The sequence below is a fragment of the Marmota flaviventris genome, chromosome 19, assembly GCF_047511675.1.
Source record: "Marmota flaviventris isolate mMarFla1 chromosome 19, mMarFla1.hap1, whole genome shotgun sequence".
Taxonomy (NCBI): Eukaryota; Metazoa; Chordata; class Mammalia; order Rodentia; family Sciuridae; genus Marmota; species Marmota flaviventris.
Genome location: NC_092516.1, coordinates 8424642 through 8439824, shown reverse-complemented (window position 1 = coordinate 8439824; position 15183 = coordinate 8424642). Strand labels below are relative to the sequence as shown.

General features: G+C 61.9%; 4 protein-coding genes and 1 long non-coding RNA gene across 10 annotated transcripts; 3 read left to right on the top strand and 2 right to left on the bottom strand.

The window, feature by feature from the left end:
• The first annotated feature begins 274 nt into the window (after window positions 1-274).
• On the top strand, window positions 275-5787 carry Rhot2 (ras homolog family member T2). Of its 4 annotated transcripts, none has more exons than XM_027940469.2 (19): window positions 277-356; window positions 444-502; window positions 582-663; window positions 731-774; window positions 1562-1615; window positions 2100-2152; window positions 2239-2347; window positions 2494-2595; window positions 2694-2792; window positions 2887-2995; window positions 3080-3200; window positions 3528-3612; window positions 3683-3825; window positions 3900-4000; window positions 4077-4207; window positions 4320-4400; window positions 4516-4638; window positions 4729-4931; window positions 5149-5787. In XM_027940469.2, the coding sequence occupies exons 1-19, from the start codon at window positions 320-322 to the stop codon at window positions 5273-5275; spliced, it is 1863 nt and encodes a 620-aa protein (XP_027796270.1). In that variant the 5' UTR covers window positions 277-319; the 3' UTR covers window positions 5276-5787. The 4 variants fall into 4 exon arrangements, with proteins under 4 accessions (XP_027796267.1, XP_027796265.1, XP_027796270.1 ...); XM_027940468.2 differs by having other exon boundaries at window positions 731-822; XM_027940466.3 differs by having other exon boundaries at window positions 275-356; window positions 4729-5787.
• Window positions 5788-7189: 1402 nt separating this feature from the next.
• Window positions 7190-9792, top strand: Rhbdl1 (rhomboid like 1). 2 transcript variants are annotated; one of them, XM_027940421.2, is made up of 8 exons: window positions 7190-7341; window positions 7735-7893; window positions 8103-8327; window positions 8403-8551; window positions 8680-8792; window positions 8864-8964; window positions 9046-9106; window positions 9186-9792. In XM_027940421.2, the coding sequence occupies exons 1-8, from the start codon at window positions 7303-7305 to the stop codon at window positions 9455-9457; spliced, it is 1119 nt and encodes a 372-aa protein (XP_027796222.1). In that variant the 5' UTR covers window positions 7190-7302; the 3' UTR covers window positions 9458-9792. The 2 variants fall into 2 exon arrangements, with proteins under 2 accessions (XP_027796222.1, XP_027796221.1); XM_027940420.2 differs by having other exon boundaries at window positions 7198-7341; window positions 7732-7893.
• Window positions 9793-9988: 196 nt separating this feature from the next.
• On the bottom strand, window positions 9989-11200 carry LOC114096829 (uncharacterized). Its single transcript, XR_003583499.3, has 3 exons — window positions 11114-11200; window positions 10369-10992; window positions 9989-10237 (listed from the first exon to the last, which is right to left on the bottom strand). It is a non-coding gene; the product is annotated as an uncharacterized lncRNA (long non-coding RNA).
• A 150-nt stretch (window positions 11201-11350) lies between these two features.
• Stub1 (STIP1 homology and U-box containing protein 1) lies at window positions 11351-13526 on the top strand. 2 transcript variants are annotated; one of them, XM_027940422.2, is made up of 7 exons: window positions 11351-11600; window positions 11996-12194; window positions 12278-12443; window positions 12618-12726; window positions 12825-12881; window positions 12967-13083; window positions 13163-13526. In XM_027940422.2, the coding sequence occupies exons 1-7, from the start codon at window positions 11442-11444 to the stop codon at window positions 13286-13288; spliced, it is 933 nt and encodes a 310-aa protein (XP_027796223.1). In that variant the 5' UTR covers window positions 11351-11441; the 3' UTR covers window positions 13289-13526. The 2 variants fall into 2 exon arrangements, with proteins under 2 accessions (XP_027796223.1, XP_027796224.1); XM_027940423.2 differs by having other exon boundaries at window positions 11353-11600; window positions 12618-12705.
• Window positions 12493-15173, bottom strand: Jmjd8 (jumonji domain containing 8). Its single transcript, XM_027940665.3, has 9 exons — window positions 15044-15173; window positions 14877-14972; window positions 14726-14774; window positions 14556-14652; window positions 14404-14472; window positions 14193-14312; window positions 14036-14103; window positions 13816-13950; window positions 12493-13655 (listed from the first exon to the last, which is right to left on the bottom strand). Exons 1-9 carry the CDS (start codon window positions 15139-15141, stop codon window positions 13575-13577), a joined length of 813 nt encoding a protein of 270 aa, XP_027796466.2. The 5' UTR covers window positions 15142-15173; the 3' UTR covers window positions 12493-13574.
• Window positions 15174-15183: the final 10 nt, after the last annotated feature.

Sequence of the window (15183 nt, the reverse complement as noted above, 5' to 3'; positions counted from 1 at the left end):
TCTCCCCCAGCCCGCCCAATTCCTAGTCAAAGGCCCTGTCGCTCCACTTACCAGCTAGGAGGGCCATTCAGGTCTCCAAACCTGCGCCCACGTCACCTGCAGTGTCGGGCTCGCCCGTGTGGTGGCGCAACCGCACAGTTCCACTCCTCTGCCCCGCAGGGCTCGCTGATGCGGCTGCGCTGTCGGGGCCGGAAGTGTCCCTCAAGCACCGCGGTGGGAACCGGAAGTGAGGGCGCTAGGGGAACGCCAGGAGGAAGGCTGGGGAGGGTCTGGGCTGCGGCTGGGGCCGGGGGCCGGGGGCGGGGCACCGGGCACAGCCATGAGGCGGGACGTGCGCATCCTGTTGCTGGGCGAGGGTAGGCGCTGGGCTGGGGACCTTGGCGGGGGCGCGGGGCCGCGTGGTCTCGCCGCCCGCGTGACCGCCCGGCCACCCGCCCGCGCAGCCCAGGTGGGGAAGACGTCGCTGATCCTGTCGCTGGTGGGCGAGGAGTTCCCCGAGGAGGTGCGCGCGGGCGGCCCAGAGTGGCGGGCGGGCGCGAGCCGGGCGCGGGTCGGGCGCGGGCTGAGGCCGCCTGTTGCAGGTGCCCGCGCGCGCCGAGGAGATCACCATCCCCGCCGCCGTCACGCCAGAGCGGGTGCCCACCCACATCGTGGACTTCTCAGGTAGGCCCCGCGCGGCGCCCGTGCCGGGCCTGTCCGCGCGCGCCTGCAGCGGGTTCTCTCTCTCCAGAAGCCGAGCAGACGGATGAGGAGCTCCGGGAGGAGATCCGTAAGGTGCGGGAGCTGCGTGGATGGAGGCGCCGGCCGTCCTCGACCCTGACAGTCAGCATCCGGAGCGGGACTCCTGCAACACCCCCTTCAGGGATCCAGGACAGTCTAGTGCCTGCAGTGCTGTCCAGAGGCAGAGGGCCCTCCCTCCGTCTCCTTCCCGGCATCTGAGGAGGCACAGTCTCCCCTTAAACTCCTCTGCAGTCCCCTTGCCCTGTACTCTGGTCCACTGCGCAGGATCTCCAGGCTCATCTGCTTTCAGAGCCCCTGGATCTAGCTCTTGCAGTCTCCATTGTATCCTGGTTGTATCCATCACTAGTTGTGCGCAGGCCACAGCAACCCAGGGGCAGCCCCCCAGCCCTCACAGGGCACATTGCTGTCCTTCTCTGGACTTTGGCTGCTTGTGACTTGAAAGTGGGAGGTGGAGTCAGGAGTCTCATCTTACAAGTAGCTTGCTCTTCAGGGGTGTGGCTGGGTCTGTCCTGAGCACTTGGGCCTACAAAACAGAGCTGTGGTGCTGGGGCCTGGTGTCTCCCTCTTGGGGGCAGGGAGGGACTTGTCTGAAGCTGCCTGGCCCAGGGTGATCCAGCCAGGGATACCCTGCCCTGTGAGTACTTGCTGTAATTGGTCAGGTTCCAGGGTAGGGTGGGCTTGCCAGGCTTTGGAGCTGCACCCTGTGCTGCTCAGAAGCACTTGAGACATGCTGGAGTCTTGGGGTGTGTGGAATGGTCTGAGCTGTCCACTGTAAGTGGGCAGCTTCTGGTCACCCTGTGCCTTGCTGCTGTTCTTGCAGGCAAATGTGGTGTGTGTGGTGTACGATGTGTCTAACGAGACCACGATTGAGAAGGTGAGCAGGAGGGAGCACCCCATCCATCCCAAGTCCCTGCCACTGGCTCTTTCAACAGTCCCCAGTGCAGACCAGGTAGTAGTCAGTGGCCTAGGGGAAGTTTTGTCCATGCCTGTGACCAGCCCTATCTCTATTAAGCATTTCAAGAAGCCCCACATCTCTGTGTTGAGGTCAGGCTTCTGGTACTGATTTCTCCACAGAGCACCTGGATGATTGTTCTATTTAAGCCAGCATTTCCTTTCCCTTTCCAACAAAGATAGCCTTAGAAAAAAGGTCCGGGGCCTGCCTGAGGTCTAGGATCTCAGTGTGCCTGGAGGGGCTTGTAGCTGCTCAGATTAGACATGGCCCTGCTTTCCCTTGTTTTCTCTTACTGGCCTCAGTTAGCCTCAAGCTCCCCTCCTCTCCTTGAGCCTGGTGCAGGCCCTGGGTGGGCACCTTGGACTGGGTGGGATGCCTCCTTTCATGGCCAGGCTTTGCCTTTCAGATTCGAACCAAGTGGATTCCACTGGTGAATGGGAGAACTGAGAGGGGGCCCAGGTAATAAGCAGGACCTTGGCAGGGAGGAGGAGTGGGACTGAGCTCCAGTGGCTCCCTGTACCTGGTAACCATGGGCTTCTCCCCAGGCTGCCCATCATCCTGGTGGGCAACAAGGTGGACCTGCGGTCAGGAAGCACCATGGAAGCTGTGCTACCCATCATGAGCCAGTTTCCTGAGATAGAGACCTGTGTGGAGGTAAGCAGGGAGAAGGCCGAGAAGAAGAGGGGCTCTGGTGAGTACAGAAGCACCAAGTTGCTATTGCAGGTGCTCATGGTGGCCGGCCTGACCTCACATCTGTGTCCTCTTCCATTGCCTTCTGAGCCTGTGCTGTGCTCTTACAGTGTTCTGCCAAACATCTGAAGAACATCTCAGAGCTGTTCTACTATGCCCAGAAGGCCGTTCTACATCCCACAGCCCCCCTGTATGACCCTGAGACCAAGCAGGTGGGCAGAGGCTTCTCTGGGTATGGAGAGTGAGCAGATGGGAGTGGCAGGGTGGACCTTCCAAAGGCTGCTAGGGTGCTAAGTAGATGTTCCTGCAGCTGAAGCCTGCGTGCACCCAGGCCCTCACTCGAATCTTCAGGCTCTCCGACCAGGACCTGGACCAGGCACTGAGCGATGAGGAGCTCAGTGCTTTCCAGGTGTGCCCTGACCCAACTGCCCATCCTCAGGTAATAAAGCCCTGCTGTTCTGGGGCATTTGGCTGATCTGAAACCACTTCCTTTTTGGAGACAGAAGTCCTGCTTTGGCCACCCTCTGGCCCCACAGGCCCTGGAAGATGTAAAGAGGGTAGTGTGCAAGAATGTGGTGGGCGGCGTGCAGGACAACAGACTAACCCTGGATGGTGAGGCCAGATGCTCTGTTGAGCCTGAGTATGTGGGGAGAGGGCCGCGTTGTTCCAGGTGCTATCCGCCTCTGCCCTTTACAGGCTTCCTCTTCCTGAACACACTCTTCATCCAGCGTGGACGGCACGAGACCACATGGACTATTCTGCGACGCTTCGGCTACAGTGACTCACTTGAGCTGACAGCAGACTACCTCTGCCCACGGTGAGTGGTAGGTAGGGCCTGGGGCCAACCCGCCTGTGTGTAAGGTCCTGCTCAGAGGACAGCTGAGACTGTTCTGCAGTGTGGGCCTCTCACTCTGGTCTGCCTGGGTCCCTGTGTGTGTAGAGGACTGGGTTGAGTGGGGCCCCCTGCATCAGGCCTCATGTACCAGAGACCATGCCATCCTCCTTGCCTGGCCCCAGCTGAGGAGCCATAGGAGCCTCAGAGGGGCCTTGGCCACATGGATGGTGCTGGCAGGGTGAGGCAGGAGCTGAACTACTGTGGAGCACAGGATCCCCTGGGAGCTAGATGTCCCATACATTCCTGCAGGCTCCATGTACCCCCTGGTTGCAGCACTGAGCTTAACCACCGCGGCTACCAGTTTCTGCAGCAGGTGTTTGAGAAGCATGACCAGGTGAGTGCTACCACCCTGGTCAGCCCTTGCCGTTCCCCAGCACTTGTGACTATGGCCCTTCTGCCCACAGGACCATGATGGCGCCCTCTCACCCTTGGAGTTGCAAAACCTCTTCAGTGTGTTCCCAGTGGCCCCCTGGGGCCCTGAACTCCCACGCACTGTCCGCACTGACACCAGCCGGCTACCCCTGCATGGTTTCCTCTGCCAGTGGACGTGAGCACATCCCTTCTACCCCTGCCCCCACCCCCTGCTGCCTTCCTCACTGACGCTGTGCCTCGTGCCTCCAGCCTAGTGACCTACCTGGATGTCCAGCGCTGCCTCGAGCACCTTGGCTACCTAGGCTACCCCACCCTCTGTGAGCAGGACTCCCAGGCACAGGCCATCACAGGTGGGCACCTACCCTCACCAGGCCCTGGGTCCAGCCTCTCCCCAGCATTTTCCTTCACCTGAGTCTCTGCTCACAGTCACTCGTGAGAAGAGGCTGGATCAGGAGAAGGGGCAGACCCAGCGGAATGTCCTCATGTGCAAGGTGGTAGGGGCCCGAGGAGTGGGCAAGTCTTCCTTCTTGCAGGCCTTTCTTGGCCACAGCCTGAGGGTAAGCATCTGCAGAAACCCCAGTCCCACCTGGGGACCCAGGGGCAGGAGAGGGCACTGTGGGGAGTGCGGGACCAGGAAGCATAAGGCTCTCTTTGTCCCTATGACACCAGGACACCAGGGCATCCCCTGGGGAGACTCCCATCCACGTCATCAATACAGTGCTGGTCAGCGGACAAGAGAAGTACCTGATTGTGAGTGCTGGGAGTGAGATACCCATGTGCCCATGCCACGTGGTAGATTTGTCACAGGGTGGCCCTTGGGGTGGCCAACTCCTGGGAACACCCCTCAGAGCTCTATCTGTTCCAGCTATGTGAGGTGGATGTGGACAGCATGCTGGCCACTTCCCTGGACACCGCCTGTGATGTTGCCTGCCTGATGTTTGATGGCAGTGATCCTGCATCCTTTGCATTCTGCGCCACCGTGTACAAGGCAGGGTGACACTGGGAGCCCTGCAGGTGGAGGACAGCTCTGGGGCAGGTGGCTGGTGGGCCCTGCCTCACACAGCCCCTCCTCCCACAGCGCCATTACATGGATGGCCAGACCCCTTGCCTCTTTGTGTCGTCCAAGGCCGACCTGCCTGCAGGTGTCGCCCCACCAGGCCTGTCACCTGGGGAGTTCTGTCGCAGGCACCGGCTGCCTGCCCCCACCCCATTCTCCTGCAGCGGCCTGGCCCAGCCCAGCACTGATATCTTCACTCAACTGGCCACCATGGCTGCCTTTCCGTGGGTGCTTGCCACCAAGGCCTTGGGAGGAGGGTGGCCTGCCTTATACCAGGGCTCTAAGGGTGCTGATCACCTGGCTGTGCTGGGTGGGGGCTGTGGAGTGGGGTTCTGTGGCACTGAGAGCTGTTCTTGGTGCAGCCCTCCAGGCCTAGCTTCTGCCAGCGGCCTGGGACACAGTGGGGAGATATGCACCCTAAGTACCCATCTTCCCTCACAGACACCTGGTGCACACAGAGCTGCGCCCCACCTCTACCTGGCTCCGGGGAATGCTGGTGGCTGTTGGGGCCACCGTGGCTGCAGTCCTCAGCTTCTCACTCTATAGAATCCTGGTGAAGAGTAGATGATGCCTCTCAGCCCCCTCTCCTGACCTAGTGGGGCTCCACAGGGGCAGTCTGGTGCAGGCTTTCGGCCTCACAGCATGACTATGAGCCCCTGGGGCACTGCTCTGGCGCCCCTGCATCCCCTGCCCTTTCCTCAGGCCCCTCCTCAGGGCTGGGTGTGCCCCCGGCACTGTCTCACGAAAGCTCTACCCAGTCTGCCTGGCTGAGCTGTGCTGAGAACCTGGGCTTGTGACCCAGAAGCTCCACTGCCTGGCCTGAGGGCTCCATGGCAGATGTTCCTGGTGGGAGGCCCTTTCCTCACCTTTGTGGGTATTGGGTAAGGTGACCATTGACCCTAGATCCAGAATTCTTAGGGCTCTCCCTTGCTTCTGGTGTCAGTGGGTATGCAGGGGCCAGTAAGTGGCTAGGCTGTTGTGTAACCCCACCTTCCCATCCAGTTTGAAGCCTTGTCCGTGGCAGAAGACATGAGGTTGGGTTTCCTGATTAAACCTCACTTGTTTTTTTCCTCTCTGGGATCTCAGTCTCTGGAGACTGCTTTTCTTGAATCAGTCTAAAGTATGTTCTTTGTCTTGGTGTGATTGTGTCACTGGACCCCCTCACCTCCCTTCCATCCCTAAGTCCCCATCATGTGACCTCAGGCCAATGTGGAAAGTCCAGTTTTGGGTAACCTGTGGTCCAAGAGCCTTAATGTCCACTGACATGCATTCTCTGTGCTCCCTCCCTTTCCTTGGGCCCCCAACACTGCCTCCCCAAACCTTTCTACTCAGTCAGCCTGGCTGAGCTGCACTGAGTACCTGGGCTTCTTGTGACCCAGCTGCTGTAACAACCCACCACAAACATGGACAGAGGGAGCTCTGGCCTGAGATGAGTAGGGCCTTCAACCACAGCATGGCTTCCCCAACCTGAGCCCCTCTTCCTCATCTGCCTTTAAGGAGTAGCAAGTGGGTGTCCCAGTGAACCTGTGTGCTGCCTGCTCTAACAGAAATGCCTGATTTGAGGGTCTCGAGCTGGACCCTGATATCCCCCACCTCTCTGCCAACTTAGTTCCACTGGCTTTGAGGCTGGACAGGAGATGCTATTTGTAGCTCACAATGTCCCCTGAGGCCCAGTGGCCTGAAGTAATAGCTCTATTGTATCTGCAGCAGTGGGCAACTTTGGCCCTTGGCCGGTTGCCATCGCTTCATGTCCTCTTTACCCATCACCTCCATCATTAGAAGGGTTTAGTTGCTCTCCCCAGGAGCAGCTGCTCTTCTCCCAGCTGCAGCCCTGCCCTTGAAGACTGCTGTCCATGTGGATGCCCCGTGTTATCCTGTTTGGGGCTTCCCGGTTGGGAGGCCCTGATGCCCTGATTCTCCCACATTCCTCCAGGCCCCTGGGGTGGGGGACGGGGGATGCAAATGGGTTGTTTTGGTCGTCTGAGCAGGAGCAGCTGTGGCAGGACCTTTCCCACCTCTGCTACCCACCTGGGGCTATGAGGTTTCCTTGCTGTGGCACTGGGGAGAGGAACAGGGGTCACCTGCTGCTGGACAGATGCACTTAAGGAACTTCCATCCCAGCGACGGGAGCGCAATGTCACAACTTGGGGAGTCAGGAAGCCTAGCGGTCAGGAGAAGCTTCTCGGAGGAAGGGAGGCCCATGCTGAAGCTTGAGCCCCAGAAGGCTGCAAAGGAAAGCTGAAGGTCTTAATTCGGCGGAGTTTTAGAAACTGCACCTTGACTGAATCGCCGTCTGAGCTTGGCAGAAGGAGCTTCAGCTGCCCGGAGGGCGCACACAGTGCCTGCATCGGAACCATCCGCTTGGAGGAGGCCGGTTCCTACCCAGGGCGTGCATCCGGGGCGGTGCGTCCGTGTGCGAGGGGCGCGCGTTTCGTGGCGGCGTGTGCGCGGGGCGGGCGGTTCCGTGACGCGACTTGAGCGCGGCGCGCGCCGAGCGGAGCAGGCGGAGTGGGCCGGCAGGGGCGGAGCGGAGTCGTCCGCAGAGCAGCCCCTCCCGGCCTCGGCCGACCCCGGCCCGTTGCCCGGCCCGGCTCTATGGACAGGAGCTCGCTGCTGCAGCTCATCCAGGAGCAGGTGCGTGGGGTGGGGGCCGGCACCGCCCCCCGACGATCCTCCCGCTGCGGCGCTGGGCTGGGGGAGGGACCGGGCTTCCAGACAGCCCCGCCGGACACCCGCCACCCAAGCCCCCTCTCCGCGTGCCCCTTGGCCCCTATGCCTGAGCTTCCAAGGAAAACAGAGCGGTGAGAGGGTGGTCTCGTCTTCTGACTCGGGCCCTCCCTCCCAGGACGGGGAGGGTGGAAATAAGGTGGGGGGAGCCCTGGGGACCCGGGCACCGTGCCCTGGAAGGACCTGGGAACAAGCCAGGTCCCAGGAACCAGCCTGCTGCTCTTAGCCAGCCCGGCTCAGCCCCATGGTCCGGGTGGGCGCACCCTCAAGCCTTGGTCGGCGGCTCCCCCACCACAGCAGCTGGACCCTGAGAACACAGGCTTCATCGGTGCGGACACCTTCGCTGGGCTGGTGCACAGCCATGAGCTGCCCCTGGACCCTGCCAAGTTGGACATGCTGGTGGCCCTGGCCCAGAGCAACGAGCGGGGTCAGGTCTGCTACCAGGAACTGGTGGACCTGGTCAGTGCCACGGTGGGTGGGCAGCAGGGGGGTGGCCCAGACCTGGACAGGCACATTGCCCTGGCCAGAGCAGGGTAGGCAGGTGGCTTCTTCCTGGGGAAGGCTCATAGATTGGGGCAGTGCAGGGCCTCAGACCCTGTGGGCAACCTAAGGGGCAGGGTGCTGTGGGGGATGACACTACAGCCCATGCTGATATCCCTGTCCCCCAGATCAGCAGCAAGCGCTCCAGCAGCTTCAAGAGGGCCATCGCTAATGGACAGCGGTCACTGCCCCGAGATGGGCTGCTGGATGAGCCTGGCCTAGGTGTCTACAAGCGGTTTGTGCGCTACGTAGCCTATGAGATACTGCCCTGTGAAGTAGACCGCCGCTGGTACTTCTACCGGCACCGCAGCTGCCCGCCCCCTGTGTTTATGGCCTCAGTCACCCTCACCCAGGTGGGCCTGCCCACCTGCTGCCCTAGGAGCTTCCCACGGCCCTGCCCTACCCAGCCCTAACACTCCTGTCCCCAGATCATCGTGTTCCTGTGCTATGGGGCACGCCTCAACAAGTGGGTGCTGCAGACCTACCACCCCGAGTACATGAAGAGCCCCCTGGTGTACCACCCTGGGCACCGCGCTCGCGCCTGGCGCTTCCTCACTTACATGTTCATGCACGCTGGGTGAGTGGGGCTGCTGTGCCTGTCGTGAGCACCGTTATGGTCAGGCCAGCTCAGCCAGAAAAATGCAGTCTTGAGGTGGGCCTGGAGACAGGTGGGCAACACAGCTGACCCCACCCTCCTGCGGCCAGGTTGGAGCAGCTGGGGTTCAATGCCCTCCTGCAGCTGATGATCGGAGTACCCCTGGAGATGGTGCATGGTCTCCTCCGCATCAGCCTGCTCTACCTGGCGGGTGTGCTGGCAGGTAAGGCAGGCGTGGGCCCTCTGCCCACTGCCCTGGCTGGCTGCTTCTTCACACTTCCTTCTGCTCTGCAGGTTCCCTGACTGTCTCCATCACGGACATGCGGGCCCCTGTGGTGGGGGGCTCTGGAGGGGTCTATGCCCTGTGCTCAGCACACCTGGCCAACGTTGTCATGGTAATGGGGCCACCTGGAGGCTGGGTGTGGGAAGGGGCCCACTTGGCCTGCCTCACGGCCTCTCTGTCTGCATGCCATCAGAACTGGGCTGGGATGAGGTGTCCCTACAAGCTGCTGAGGATGGTGCTGGCCCTGGTGTGCAGTGAGTAGGGGGCTGGATGGGGGAATGGGGGGCCGCAGTCTGTAAACAGGACAACTCCCACCTGTTGCTCCCTCTGCAGTGAGCTCTGAGGTGGGCCGGGCCGTGTGGCTGCGCTTCTCCCCACCACTGCCCTCCTCGGGCCCACAGCCCAGCTTCATGGCACACCTGGCTGGCGCAGTGGTGGGGGTGAGCATGGGCCTCACCATCCTGCGCAGTTACGAGGAGCGCCTTCAGGACCAGTGCGGCTGGTGGGTGGTGCTACTCGCCTATGGCACTTTCCTGCTCTTCGCCATCTTCTGGAACATCTTTGCCTATGATCTGCTGGGTGCCCACATCCCCCCACCGCCCTGACCTACTCCCAGGCACCTAGGCTAGGCCAAGCATGCGGTGGGTTGACCACCAGGCAGGCCTGCATGTTGCCCCTGGTGAACAGACACCTCAAGGCTGCTGCTCTCTGTGGGGCAAGTGGGCCCTGCAGTCCACTGAGCTGAGGCCAAGCCTAACACCAGCCCTGGCTGCCCCTCCCAGTCCTGGGGAGAAGGTTGCTGGGCCAGGGTTGGACGGAGATCCCTAAAGACAGCCCCAGAGAAGACACCACCTCACCAACCCCACCCCAACCCACCCCCAGGACTTGCAGTCTGAGCCTTTTGGGGAGAATGAATAAATATTTTACACGGTGACAGGAACCTGTCCCAGGGCTTTGGAGGCTTCTCTGCCCCTAACCCAGATCACAGGGGACCCGCCACACACTGAAGAGAGCCTGGACTTCCTTCCTCCTTGTACCTCTGAACCTAGATGAGAGTGGAGTTAGAGTACCAATGACCCCATGCTATAAAGGAGCTGGTGGTACCTGGGGAGGGACTGTGGGCCTTCTGCTCAAACTGAGTTTAGCAAATGTTTATTGAGCTCCTGTGGCACCCAGTCTCCTATTTGGTCAGCCTGCCATCCAGAGAGACCTGTGTCCTGAGGTCTTGTGGCAGGTTAGCAGGCCCTGGCCCATGGTCAGGTTCACTTGGTGGGAGTCCTGTGCTTCTTGACCAGCCTAGTGTCTTGTGGGTGGCTGAGCTGGTGCTGAGATCGGGCAGCAGGTCTGGCACAGCTTCGGCTCACAGACCACGTCCACTGTACTGTCTTCACAAGGGGAGGGGGTCCATCACCCTGAGGCACAAGCTGGGGAAAAGCCGGAGTGGGCCCCGAGGGCCCAACCAGTGCTCCCTGATAAGGTCCTGGATGTCCTCCCAGCCCACCAGCTGCTTACTCACCTCTGTTCAGGGCTGCAGCACTCTCTTGCCCCTGGTCCAGGTACAGCAGGTAGTGCCTGAGAATATACTGCAAGGTAGGCCGGCCAGGCAATGTGGCCAATTGGGGGGTTCCAGCTGCCCCCCAAGAGATGGGGGGATTCTCAAGACGGATCTCAAGACCATATCATACATCACCAACTCTTTCCACAAGCAAGGGCACTCAGGTGCCCAGGCTGCGCCTGATTTCCCCAAGACGGTGGCGCCACCCACAACACCGAGGGTGCACAGCTTCGTGACTGCGGCGCGCTCCCTCGGAAAGCTGCCAAAGGCAGTGGCTGAACGCTGCATCACCAGCTCTGGGGGTTGTTGGCCACAAGCTGCTGCAGACAGTGCATTGAGGGAAGCCCAGGTGCGGGACCTCGCCAGGGAGGCTCGGACCCCGGAGAGGCCCCGCCCCGCAGGAAGCCCGGCCCATCGAGGCCCATCCTGCACGAGGCCCCGCCCCGGAGGAAGCCCGGCCCACCGTGACCCCGCCCCTCGCCGTGGTTTCCACGCCGGCGGCCGCCACAGCTCTTCTCTTGGCCGTTGTCCCTCGCCGCCTGTCCACTCGCCTCACGCTGGCCGCTGACAGCTCCTTCCCAGTACCTGAGGAAGGATGGTGAGGGGAGTCCATGACGCCCTACCTGCTGGCCCTCTCCTCCCTGCCGCCTTATCAGTGGTCCAGGACCTCCAGCTGTCCCCTGGCGCCCGCGCGCTCCCGAAGCACCTTTCTGCGGCGCGTCGAGATGACGGCCCAGCGTTTCGGGTCTTCGCTGCCCCAGAGCCTGCTGAGGGCCGCCATGTTCGTGTGGAGGGGCGGGGTCACGGGGCGAGGTCGGAGGCGGAGCCCGCCCGGAGCGCCCCGCCCCCAGGTCGTCGGTCGCGCGGCTCCGCGCGCGTTCCCGTTCTGCAACCCCGCCCCGCGCCGGAAGTTCCGGTGGCGAATCGCCCGACCGGGCCGAGCGGATCGCGGCGCGGGCTGCGGGTGAGGGGCGGGTGAGGGGCGGCCGGGCGCGGAGCCCGGGAGCGGAACCCAGTCCGTGCCGCGCGGCGCCATGAAGGGCAAGGAGGAGAAGGAGGGTGGCGCGCGTCTAGGCGCCGGCGGCGGCAGCCCAGAGAAGAGTCCGAGCGCGCAGGAGCTCAAGGAACAGGGCAACCGGCTCTTCGTGGGCCGCAAGTACCCGGAGGCGGCGGCCTGCTACGGCCGCGCCATCGTGAGTGCGCGGGGCGGGGGCGCGCCCGGCGCTCCTCCCCAGCCCGGGCGCCGCCAGCCCCGCGGGGCTTTGGGCTGCGGAGACTCGGTGGCGATCTCATTCCACAGGCGGCTATGCGCGACCCGATCCCGGATCGGGCGGGTGGGATGCTTGAGGCCGGCTGGGCCGGGGTCCTCAGCAAGATTGGGAAACTTACTTTAACAAAGTCAGTGAATTAGAGTCATGAGGGTGGTGTCAGCCAGAACCCAGGGGTCTGACAGCTGAGAAACCTTTAGTTTCCCGACTCCAGCCATGGCCCCAAAGCCGGGACTGGACCTGGGACATGGGGTTGTCAGCTTGCTGGGGCAGAAGGGCAAGGCGGGCCCACACCCTCTCGTGCTGGCCTTGGTCCCCAGACTCGGAACCCCCTGGTGGCAGTGTACTATACCAACCGGGCCCTGTGCTACCTGAAGATGCAGCAGCCAGAGCAGGCTCTGGCCGACTGTCGGCGAGCCCTGGAGCTGGATGGGCAGTCCGTGAAGGCACACTTCTTTCTGGGTCAGTGCCAGCTGGAGATGGAGAGCTACGACGAGGCCATTGCCAATCTGCAGCGAGGTGGGCCAACACCCTGCCTTGCCTTGGGCACCTGGGGCCCCAGGGATGGGCTGGCCAGACTAATCTTAAATCTCCATTCCCAGCTTACAGCTTGGCCAAGGAGCAGCGGCTCAACTTTGGGGATGACATCCCTAGTGCTCTGCGCATCGCCAAGAAGAAACGCTGGAATAGCATCGAGGAGCGGCGCATCCACCAGGAGAGCGAGCTGCATGCCTACCTCTCACGGCTCATCACTGCAGAGCGCGAGAGGTGGGCCCCTCCCGCTCCTTGTCAGGCTGCCTTCTTGGGTTAAACTGAGTCACCAGCACAGGTGTTTATTGAAAGCTAAGGTGGCACAGAGGAAGCTGGGGGAAGATGCCCAAGGCTGGGTGGGCTCTGACATCTGCCCAGGTCCGTTTTGACCAGCTCCTGGTCAACCCTTAGGGAGCTGGAGGAGTGTCAGCGGAACCACGAAGGTGATGAGGATGATGGCCACGTCCGTGCCCAGCAAGCCTGCATCGAGGCCAAGCACGTGAGGGTGCCCCTGGCCCATGTGTGTGTGTTGGGGTGTGTGTGTGAGACAGAGGGTACCCCCGACTGATGTTGGGTTGTGTGCCTGCGCGTGGCCCACACATGCTCCACTCTTCACAGGACAAATACATGGCGGACATGGATGAGCTCTTCTCTCAGGTAGACGAGAAGAGAAAGGTGAGCATCTATTCCCTGAAGCCTGAGAATCGAAGGTACTAGAACAGTGTCTCTTCCTATCTTTGATACTGCTCTTATGTTACAGAAACGAGACATCCCTGACTACCTGTGTGGAAAGATCAGCTTTGAGCTGATGCGGGAACCCTGCATCACGCCAAGTGGCATCACTTATGACCGCAAAGACATTGAGGAGCATCTGCAGGTAAGGCCATGGGCCTGGGGACCAGGGCTAGAGGCGCAGCTCCAGCACACTGAGCCCCCTGACCCTGTTGTAACTGCAGCGTGTGGGCCATTTTGACCCTGTGACTCGGAGCCCCCTGACCCAGGAACAGCTCATCCCCAACCTGGCCATGAAGGAAGTCATCGATGCATTCATCTCTGAGAACGGCTGGGTGGAGGACTACTGAGGACCTCGCCCCAGAGGGTCCTGAGGCAGAAGCCCCAGAACCTGTACATAGTTTGTGTCTCTGGGCCCATCCCCATCAGTTCTGCTGGTGGGCTCTGGACTGCTCCCTCTTTCAGCATAGCCCTTGCTGGGCCATGAGCCTCCCCTGTCCCTTTCTGGGCAGGAAAAGCAGGTGAGGGTGGGCTGGGCTGAGGCCCCTGCTGCTGCCACTGTCTCTGTAATAAAATCTGTGAGCACTACAGGGGCACGTGCTGGTGTATGACAAGCTCACCAGCTGCCTGCTCTGACTAACCAAGGAAGGTTGAGATGAAGACACTGGTGTCCAGGTTGAGAGTGGCATGCCACCAGCGGTCAGGGAAGTACAGCACCTGAGGGTTGGACCAGAGAGGATTAGTCAGGGAACTTTGGGTCTGGCCCCTGCTGCCAGCCACTAATCTCACTGGCCCAGATGGTACACCTGGTGGGGGATGTGGAGCATAAAGATTGGGCACCTTTGGGCCTGGCCTGGTCCCCCTACTTGTCACTGACCTCACCAGCTCGGATGGTACACTCCAGGGGCCGCTCTGATGATGTCAGGGCTGGGTATGTGTCCTGCAGCCAGGCCAGTGTAGTTTTGTTGGGATGGAACTCTGGTGCCTTCTCAGGTGGGTAGAGGAACCAACGCTGCTGGCAGGAGCATGAAGTCACTATTGGGTCTTGTAGCCAGCAAGTCCCAAGCCTCAAGCCTCAGCCCTCAGCCTGTACAGACCTTGCGGCCATAGATGACCTCCGAGAACCCCGGCCCATGCCAGTGGAAGGGCACCCCAGAGCCAGCTCCTGTGGAGTCAGTTATGAGCAGCTGGTGACTAAAACAACCTGCACTGGCTGCCACACACCCTCACACATGACTCCCAAAGAGCACCTACCCGCGATTCCAAAGCTATAGGCAGGGGTGGTTCCCAGAAGACGAAACGGGGGTGGTGAATAGTGCCGAAAGAGCGATGCCCACTCAGTGAAGTTGTTGTCCCCAAAGAAGTACAAGGTGTCTGCCAGCAAAGAAGGAAGTCCCCGGGTGCCAGAATCTGGCACCCGGGGACTCCCAAGTGTCCCATACCTCTGCTATCAGGTCTGGCTCACCGTTCCCCAGGGAGGCAGGATCCTGAGGGTGTAGCAACTGCTCAACGTATTCCTGGAAGGGCAGATCCACTATGGGGAAAAACACTGGTCAGGACCGGGTGATTCTGCGTTCAAGACTAAGCATATTGGTCCCCCTTGGTGTGGAAGCTCACCTTTCCGGTAGGAGTAGGTGTTGGCAGTGCTCAGCCTCACTACATTGTCCCCAAAAGAAGCCAGCAGCCTTTCTCGGGAACACAGGGCCCGGAACCTCTGCGGGGACCAGCAGAAGGCTTAGCGGCAGGGCGGGCAGAGCCGGCGGCCCGCGGCGGGCGCCAGCACTCACCGAGTTGTCCGTGAGCCCCTGCAGGATGACCGGCCTGAGGAAGGCGTACCTGCGGAAGGAGGAGCCGCGCTCAGGTTCGGCGCACGCCTGTACCCGCCCCCCCGCGCGCTGCGGGCCGAGCCAGCCGTTCCCGGGCTCTGAGCGCACGTACTGCTGCATGAACTCGGCGTAGGTGAGGTCCGCCCGACGCTCCACGGTGCAGCGCTCCTCTTCCGCCACGGCCGCCGCCGCCGGCCCGCCCAGCCGCCTGCGGGCACAGCCCGGTCAGCGCCGCCCGTGCCCCGCCGCCCAGCGCGCCCTCCCGCCCGCGCCGCTCACCATCCCCCGCCGCCCGCCTCCCAGGAGCCGGAGCCAGGTCGAGCCAGCGCCGCCAGCGCCGCCAGCACGAGCAGGAGCGCCCGCGGCCCCCGCGCCATGAGCCTCGCGAAGCACGCTGGGAGCCAGCGCCCGACCGAACT